Below are 10,000 nucleotides of genomic sequence, written 5' to 3'. Positions count from 1 at the left end.
AAACAATTCAGATAGAGAAAGACGTCTAGAACTTAACAGGATACGTCAAAGAGAAAGGAGAGCAAGACTGTCAGATTTGGAAAGAGAAACCCAACGTGAAGCTGACAGAACTAGACATGCTGTAAGGCGGTTAAATTCATCACGATAAAATTCAAGAAAGGCAAAGATATGCACTGGAAAGAGAAGCAATATTACGATCGAATGAATTATATGAGGTAAGTAAACGTACACAAGGTGAGTTGAGAGTGGCTCAACGACATCAGAATGAATCGGAAACCCAACGAAGCTTTCGCCTATACCAAGGGCAACAACGAGAGGCTGCATGGAGAGAGAGTATGACTTTGCCCCAGCAATTGACAGAAAACGAGGCAGCTAGACAACGAATGACTGCTTTGAGACACCATGAAATAGAACACTGCAATAGAAAAGGATTGCTCTACAACAAAAATGACTCTCTCACTACAGCTGATATAGGAAAAATGGACAAAGTATGTCAACATTGCTCAGCTGTAAAATTTAAAGGAGAAACCCCTGGTTGTTGTTCTTCTGGCAAAGTTGTGCTTGATAGCTTTCCACCACTGCCTCAGTTGCTTCAAGATTTGCTCTCCGGCAATGGTCCCATCTCTAAAGATTTTCTGCAAAATCTACGCAGTTATAACAATTGTTTTGCAATGACATCATTTGGTCACAAAATTGCGGCAGTACATGGGTGGAATCCTTCTTTTAGAATTCGAGGCCAGGTTTGCCACCAGATTGGGAGTCTTTTACCACCTGAAGATGAAACAGCAAAGTTTATTCAAGTCTACTTCTTGGATAGTCTGGAAGAGGAACTACATAATCGGGGACGTGACAGTAGACTCAATAGAGACATTCTCCAAAGTCTGACTGAATTTTTACATGAGAACAACAGCTTTATTTGTCAGCTGAAAACAACAAAGGAGAGGATTGAAGAAGAACACTTGGTAGAACATAAAGTTGTCATAAGGGAAGACCAAAGGCCGCAAGAAGAGCATCCACGGCGATTCAATGCTCCAACAACAACGTATGAGATTGGAATATTAATGGAGAATGAACCAACAGCTAACCGGGATATTGTCTTGCGTTTTAGAAATGATACATTAAAATGGATCTCCGAACTACATCCCCTCTATGATACTTTAATGTACCCGTTAATGTACCCCTATGGTTCTCCATCTTACAACATCTACATGAAGGCATCCAATGGGCGAAAAGTTACCCAACAGCAATTTTATTCGTACCATTTAATGACTCGGCCTGGAAACTATTTTCTCTGGTACCGAAGGCTATTTCAACAATGGCTGGTGGATGTGTACTGCAAGATTGAAACAGAATGTTTACAGTTCCTGAGGCGTGAGCAACAGACCCTGAGAGCTGACAATTATAGCAACTTGAGAGATTCAATTCTTAGGGAGGATGGGAATCCAGAACAGTTTGGTCAACGAGTTGTACTTCCGGCAACTTATACAGGAGGCCCTCGATACATGTTTGAGCGTCAAAGTGATGCCATGGCATATGTTTGGCGAATGGGCCGAGCCGACCTCTTCATCACGTTCACAACAAATCCAAAGTGGACAGAAATTACAGAAAATTGTCTTCAAGGGCAAGACCCTCAGGATCGTCCAGATATTGTTGCCAGGGTTTTCAGGCAGAAGCTAAAAAAGTTACTTGAATTTATTAAAAAGGGAGGATTTGGCAGGTTGAGGGCTTTCCTGTACAGTATTGAATATCAAAAAAGAGGACTGCCGCATGCACACATCCTCACCTGGCAGGCCCCAGAGGACAAACTTCTACCAGAAAAAATGGATCTCTGCATATCTGCAGAGATCCCTGACAAAGAGGAAGATCCTGATCTTCATGCTAAAGTGATGGCACATATGGTGCATGGACCTTGTGGACCATTTAATCCAAATTGTCCATGTATGATTGACAACAAATGTTCCAAAAAATACCCAAAAGAATTTCTTCAGTGTACCGAGCAAGGCCAAGACTCTTACCCCAAGTACAGGCGAAGAAAACCAGAAGATGGAGGCCAGACTGGTACAATAAGGATGAAGAGAAATGGTCGGTATGTTAATCAAGAAATAACAAACCAGTGGATTGTTCCGTACAACAAGGTCCTCCTTCAGCAGTTCAACGCTCACATTAACGTAGAAATTTGCAGCTCGATCCAAAGCATCAAATATGTCCTCAAATACGTGAATAAAGGATGTGATCAAGCAGTGTTTGAACTACAAAGAACTGATGGAGCAGCTAACCAACAAGGCCAAGTACAAAGTCACATTGTGGATGAGATCCAGCAGTTCCAGAATGCAAGATCTGTCGGCAGTTCAGAGGCAGCCTGGAGGATATTGGAACATCCCATCCATGAACATTTCCCCCCAATTGTACAACTTTCTGTTCATCTTGAAAATGGGCAGCGTGTCATGTTCTCAGCTGATACTGCTCTGGAACGAGCCCAAGGTCCACCGCCTGCCACAACTTTGACAGCATTTTTTCAACTCTGCCATAAGGATGACTTTGCAAGGGGTCTCAAATACGTAGAAGTCCCTGAGTTTTACACTTGGAACAAATCGACAAAGAAATGGATGAGAAAAATGCGTGGGGTACAAGTTGAAGGTACTGAAAATGATGATGTATGGAAGGCACCATGCATTGGGAGAATCTACACGATTAGTCCAAAAGCAGGGGAGTGTTATTTCTTACGCCTGTTGCTCAATGAGGTTGCTGGTCCAACTTCATTTCAAAATTTGCGAGCATACAATGGTCAGGTGTTTGAAACATACAGAGCAGCGTGCCTTGCTCGAGGCCTTCTAGAAAATGACCATCACTTGCATCAAGCAGTAGGAGAGGCAAGTGCCACTCAATCACCTTCAAATTTGCGAAGCCTATTTGTGATAATTTTAACAGCCTGTGAGCCAAGAAATCCTCTTGAGATCTGGATGGCTTTTCGTGATGTAATATCTGAAGACATTCTTCACAGATACAGGCAAGAAGTTAACAATCCAGAAGCAGATTTTAATGAGGACATCTACAATAAAACTCTTTGTCTAATTGAAGAAAAAGTTCTCCTTATGTGCGGTCAACCATTGGCAAGCTATGGATTACCTGCACCAATGCAAGGGAGAGATGAAAGACTCGCGAGAGAGTATCAACGTGAAGTTACTTATAATCTTGAAGAACTTCCCTACAAGCAGAAAATATGCAAGAAAAACTGACCGATTCTCAAAGAGAAGTTTACAATTCATTCATGGCAATGTTGGAAGCACAAGGTGAAATGAACAAAAACATGATGTTTCTTGATGCTCCAGGTGGTACGGGCAAGACTTTTGTAATCAATTTGATCCTTGCAAAGATTAGATCCATGAGAAAGATTGTGCTTGCAAAAGCATTCAGTGGCATTGCTGCTACTCTACTACAAGGTGGCCGCACTCTTCACAGCACTTTTAAAGTACCCTTGGATACTCATCGAATGGATCAGCCAGTTTGCAAAATTACTGGTAACTCAGCCTTGGCAAATGTAATTAGAGACACCTCTGCAATCATTGTAGATGAAGCCCCAATGACGCACAAGAGTGCTTATGAAGCAATTGACCGAACACTGCAAGACATCACAGGAAACAAGAATCCCATGGGTGGCATTCCAACCTTATTTTGCGGTGATTTCCGTCAAATCCTCCCAGTGGTTAAAAAGTGGTTGTCAATGCAAGTTTGAAACAATCCTATCTCTGGAGGCACGTTATAGTGAAGAGACTGACTACTAATATGAGAGCCTATATCTCTGATAACACAGCTGCAGCAGACTTCTCAAAATTGCTTCTCCAAATCGGTAATGGTCAGTTTCCTATCACTTCTTCACCTGACACAATTAAGATTCCAACTGCGCTTGGTAAATGTGTCGGTAATCAGAAGCAACTGAAAGACAAAGTGTACCCAGACCTGCAAAACAATGGAAAATCACCGGATTGGCTTGCTGAGAGGGCTATTATTTCGCCATTAAACAGCAATGTGAATCATTTGAACAATTCAATAATGGATGAATTTCCAGGAGACACAAAGCAATACAAGTCAGTTGATTCAGCTACTAATGAATATGAAGCTGTTCACTACCCTGTGGAGTTTTTAAACTCTTTGGAGATATCTGGAATGCCTCCACACATTTTAAATCTCAAAATTGGATCGCCAATCATGATTCTTCGATCCTTGGAACCGCCAAAAACAACAAACGGAACCAGATGTGTTATCACCAGATTGCACACCAATGTACTTGAGGCCACCATTTCCTGTGGTCCCTACAAAGGCGAAACCGTTCTACTGCCAAGGATCCCCTTAGTTCCATCGGACTCAGTACTTCCATTTAAATTCCGGAGACTCCAATTTCCTGTGAAGGTGTGTTTTGCAATGAGCATAAACAAAAGTCAAGGTCAGACATTTAACACCATTGGCGTAGACTTGACATCAGACTGCTTCAGTCACGGTATGTTCTACGTCTCCATCAGCCGGACAGGAAGTTCAGAAAAACTCTACATTCTGGCTCCAAATCAAAGCAGCAGAAATGTAGTTTACCCTGAGGCTCTTTAGTGAAAAGTTCGAGAAATGGATATGAGGAAAAACTGACATGATCTGATTGTGGTAAGTTTTTAGTATTGAATGTGCAAGATAAAATTTAAGCAAGAGTTGAAAATGACTTCAATGAAAAATTTACTATGTAACATCAAGTAACCTTCCTTTTTGATGAAAATGTTTTGTGAAGTTCCTGATTGAATTTCAGTCACTACAAGAGGTAGTTAAAATGTTAATCACCTTATGCAATCTTTGCTCTTACAACATCAACTTACTGGAAAGGTGCCCACAGATTTTGGTACCCGAGTGCGCAACAAAGCTCCGTGCGAAGCACGGGTATCTTTGCTAGTATATATATATTTATATATATACATATACATATATATATACATATACATATATATATATTTATATATATACATATACATATATATATATATATATATATATATATATATATATATATATATATATACATATATACAAACGGATGATATGGGAAAAATGTTATGCGATGTGTCGAAAGATAGCAAAGCAAAAAAAAAAAATAAATAAATAAAAAGGGGAAAAAACAGATTTGATATTTCCGAAGCGCTTTTCAACCAACTATCTTCAGGGGAATCATCGGTAAATTGCTTAATTACTCTAAACCATGAATTGGTAAATAAAATATTGTAATTGTAAAGTGGTCGGAAAAAAAATTAGTTCACTTATTCTCTCTTTTGTCCACAAATGGTATGTTACTTTAAACCATGTTCCCTTTATTTAAGGCTTTGTCTTGGTGCGGCACCAAATCACTTTTTAATTCATTAAGAAACAGATATAGCCACGATTTCATAAGTGCAAATGACACTATTCGTTTAAGAGGTAAACTACGTTCTCTTAAATGTAAAATCGCTTTTCTCCACTTATGTTTAAAGAATTTAGTGGTCCCTGGTTACATCTCTACTAGGATCTCGAAAATCGTTTAAGAGGTAAACTACGTTCTCTTAAATGTAAAATCGCTTTTCTCCACTTATGTTTAAAGAATTTAGTGGTCCCTGGTTACATCTCTACTAGGATCTCGAAAATCAAATGCCGTAATCCATTCGCTATAGAGAAGGCCTTCTTGTTGGATGAAGTTCGACGTCATTCTGAGACCTTGCCTTCTATAAAGACTCAGTATCATTTTCTTTGGGTTTTCGTTTGGAATAACTTGTCTTTCTTCGACAAATTGCGTTTCTCAAAACTGGTTTCTATACAGGACCGTACTTTTCAAACTAATGCTAGATCTAAGAATGATAAATATTTAAGTACGTTGATTAAAAGAAAATTTGGTATACGTACAAATTCAGATCAACACGTCTTTAATCTTTCAGATTACATTTTATCTGATATAGATAAAGTCATATTATCTAGAGGTCTTGATTTTTGCATCCCTCCGTCAGGTATTGATAAGATTGGAATTTTTGCAGAATTTGAATTAATGTTTTCCCAGTTGAGACCCCTTTTTCCTTCCTCCATTGAGTCTATAGGCCAACTTAAAGGCCGTCTTAACGAATATGCCCATTCTTTTGTGAATTCCACGGTACGCTCTGATGAATCGTTTTGGCAAAAGAACCATTTTCAAGCCGCCAAACTTCTCAAGACAAGATCCGACATCTACATTACTAAACCTGATAAAGGTTCAGGTGTCGTTATTCTTAACTGTGACGATTATTCTTCCAAAATGGCCACCATTTTGGAAGACACAAACAAATTTCAATCATTGGGTGACTTGTCGGCAGATCACACTTTAAGGACTGAAATTAAGCTCCAGAAAAAGTTACTACAATTATATAAAAATAACTTTTTCTCTAAAGAGGTTTATTCTTTAATACGTCCTGTCGGTTCCCAAAGGCCCAGGATGTATGGATTACCTAAGATCCACAAACCTAATTCGCCTCTTAGACCTATCTTGTCCATGGTTGGTTCTGTCCAGCACGGATTGGCCAAATTGCTTGTGGAAATCCTGGACCCTGTTGTGAAGTTTTATTCTATTCATTGCATTCCTGACTCTTTTCAGTTTGCTTCTTCCATACGCAATCTTTGTCCATCCATTGATACTAAATTCTTCGTTTCTTTCGACATATCCAGTTTATACACAAATGTCCCCCCAGACGAAACTATAAGCATTTGCGCCGACTTTCTGTGTCGTGGTCCTACAGAGACCCCAAGATTTCCAGAAAACGTTTTTATCGAACTAATGGAGATGGCTACTAAGTCGGTTGCCTTTAGCTTTGATAATATGATGTACAGACAGATCGACGGCGTCTCGATGGGCAGTCCTTTAGGTCCTAGTATTGCAAACATTTTCGTTGGTTTTTATGAACGTCTGCTTTTTAATAACATGCCAAAACCTTGGTGTTATGTACGGTACGTCGATGACACTTTTGCTTCCTTTCGGTCACGTGAGGCTGCTTGTTCTTTTTTCCAACATTTAAATAAGCTCCACCCATCTTTGCAATTCACAATGGAAGAAGAAAGGGACAATATGCTGCCATTCTTCGACGTACTCATGGAGCGCACTCCTGTTTTTCTTACCAGTATATTTAGGAAGCCGACATTTACGGGACTGTATCTCAGTTGGTATTCTTTTGCCCCCAAGCGCAGAAAGAAAGACCTCATCAGAACTCTCACGCATCGAGCTTTGACGATCTGTTCTAGTTCTCGATTGACGCCCGAGCTTCACAAAAATAAAGAAATTTTCCTTTCCAATGGATACCCTGAGCAACTAGTCTCATATACCATCCGAAGTAAGGTTGATAACTTTAATAGAGCTAAGGTCCTCCTCGTTGCTCCATTTATCTCAAACTTCCGTGGTTAGGCTCTTCCATCCAACATTTAGCAGACAAAATATCGTCTTCAGTAACACACTGTTTTAATGCTGCTAATTTGCGCATTATTTATTCCACTCGTCCTGCTTTCCCTTTCTTTCTTAAGGACGCCTTGCCTTCCAATGAACAAAGTTGGGTTATTTACCTTTACCAATGTCAGTGCGACGCTGACTATGTTGGCAAGACGATATGACCTTCACCTTCACCGAGGTGCACGACTTATATGATCTTCACGAGGTGCGCGACTTGACATACAAAAAAAACAGCCTCTTAATCACCTGCTAACGCACGCGTCACTGTAACGTCCAATGACAACAACAACAGCCTTCTCACTCGACCTGCCTTTTATACCACTATCTCAATCCCTTCTCTTGCACATGCATCTGTAGATTCCTGACAACCTCAAGACTTCCGCTTATAAAAACCCAAGTTTTGTTGTCGTGCATGCCTATACAAGGCACAAACACATGGGCGTTTGTTTTGTTGGTAAGTACTACACTCCCCCCTGATCTGATGATCACATAGAGTGCACTCCAGGGGTGGCCTCTTAGTTTGTTGGTTTCTGCGAAGGGTGGTATTTACAATCTCAGATTCAGGTTCTGGTTCTGGTTCTGGGTGTGGTTCTGGTTCTGGTTCTGATCCTGCCTGGTCAGACGAACTACAACAACCACTCTCTTGTTCGGTGACCTCACTCATCAGCAGCTCATCATCTGATGATTCATCGCTCTCTGTAGTTGTGGGATGATCGCGCACATGGCGTGGGGTTCCATTAACAAGGACCAACTGCTGGCTGACCACTCTAGATATTCGTCCTCGCTTGAACTTGGTGGTGCACCGGTTTCCAGGGGGTCTAACCCAAACTGGATCCCCTACCTTGTATTTGTCATGACTGTCCTCGTCGATTGGTTGGACAGTGTCAATGCCTTTTATCCTAACATGGTATTTGTGTATGGCATTGGCCGGTGCTGTTGTTAGTGTCTTCCCATCCTTTGGTGTGATGTTATACCAATACGTGGCCTCCGTAATGGTGCATTGCTTTCTGGCAGCAATTCTCTTGATGCTGCGATGGCTCCTCTCAGCAATGCCATTCCCTGATGGCACATGAGCACATCGCAGTCGTAGTCGGACACCCCACTCATTCAACAACTGCCGAACTTGGTGGCTACAAAAAGCAGCATCGTTGTCTGTCAATATCTCTTCCGGCGCACCTCGCTCAGAAAAGATAGATGACAGTTGGCGGACAACATTTGCTGAGTCCTGCCTGGTCATTTGCCGCCACACAACAAAACGAGTGGGTCCACAGTCGATAAGGGTTAGAAAGGGCTTACCACTGTAATGGGTAATATCGATCGCTAATCGTTGCCACACATGCTCAACTTCCAATCGCCCCTTCTGCCATTGCTCAGGTGCAGGATCAATAGACTGGCATGCCTCACAGTGCTTGATGATCTGCCTGACATCCGCCCTTGTCATTGCTGGGTCAACACACCTCGCAAAATACAAAGTTCTTTTGATACCTGGATGTCCACTCTGCACATGAATTCTTTGTATTTGGCATGAGCTAATCGCGCCAACTGCGCAAGATCGAGCAGCGAACTCCACGCCTGTCTTCACAGCTTCATACCATTTGTGAGGCACACGGGTTAGTTGGTCTGCACGATTACAGTGTGATGCCACAAGTGTTACACTCACCGACAGGTCATACTCTGATACCAGACTCTTCAGGGTGTTTAGCCTCCGCCGGATTAACATCTCACTGGCTGCCTTAGTGCGGACTCTCGTTCGTCCCGAAAGAGTGTCGGACACCCAATGGTAGACGCAGAGAGAATCCGTGTACAAGTGTAACTTCTTTGACTGCCATTGCGGTGCCAGATTTAAACCCTTCACAACAGCATCCAGTTCCGCCAGGTTGATGTGTTGAGCATCATTCACGGGTCGCAGCCAGCACGCGTCTTCAATTACATTTCTTCGTTGCTCCAATAACACTCCCAATGCCAAAGAACTAGCATCAACCCACACATTCACAGTGTCCCCATCGACACCATTCTCCATGGGCAGGGTCCTCCTTGTTAACTCTCTCTAGGGTTTCTGCCGTCATCAGAGTTAGAAGAGCATCATCAGATACATCATCCCAACCTGTAGTTACTAAACTTGCCCTGCATTTGATGACGTCCACAGCTGCTCGGAGCCAGCCACACGCTGGTAAGTGACCAATAAGTTTCCCACACAAGAAAAAAATAGTCCGCCACGTAATAACATCAGGGATGTTTGGAATCTCACTACCACGCCTCCATCGTAAGGTACCATCTTTCCCGCAAACGTCCAATCCTAATACCCGTGCTCCATCCCTCAGACGTTCGGGATCCTTGCACTCCAACCCGAATTGAGCTAACTTTTCTCTGACGTTCGACGCAGATTGTACGTCTTCATTGACGTACACATCGTCAATATAGGCCGATGTTGCGTCCTCAGTGGTCTTTTCCTGGGACAACACTGCATTTACGATGGTCTTCATGATTTGCGGTGCCACATTCAGCCCAAAGCCAAGTCGAGTAAGGCAGTAT

The 10,000-nt window shown here is 42.0% G+C and overlaps 2 protein-coding genes across 2 annotated transcripts in view; one reads left to right on the top strand and one right to left on the bottom strand.

Annotated features, from left to right (window-relative positions):
* The window catches only part of LOC145279884 (neurofascin-like), an 825,765-nt gene that overhangs the window by 40,768 nt on the left and 774,997 nt on the right, over positions 1 to 10,000 (bottom strand). The window lies entirely within an intron of this gene.
* LOC145280326 (uncharacterized) lies at positions 6,047 to 7,426 on the top strand. Its single transcript, XM_080132097.1, has one exon. The coding sequence runs from the start codon at positions 6,047 to 6,049 to the stop codon at positions 7,424 to 7,426; it is 1,380 nt and encodes a 459-aa protein (XP_079988223.1).

This window comes from Euprymna scolopes, chromosome 7, assembly GCF_053919585.1.
Source record: "Euprymna scolopes isolate OS-2025 chromosome 7, ASM5391958v1, whole genome shotgun sequence".
Lineage (NCBI taxonomy): Eukaryota > Metazoa > Mollusca > Cephalopoda > Sepiida > Sepiolidae > Euprymna > Euprymna scolopes.
Note: the sequence above shows the minus strand (reverse complement) of the source record. Positions and strands in the feature narration are given on the sequence as shown.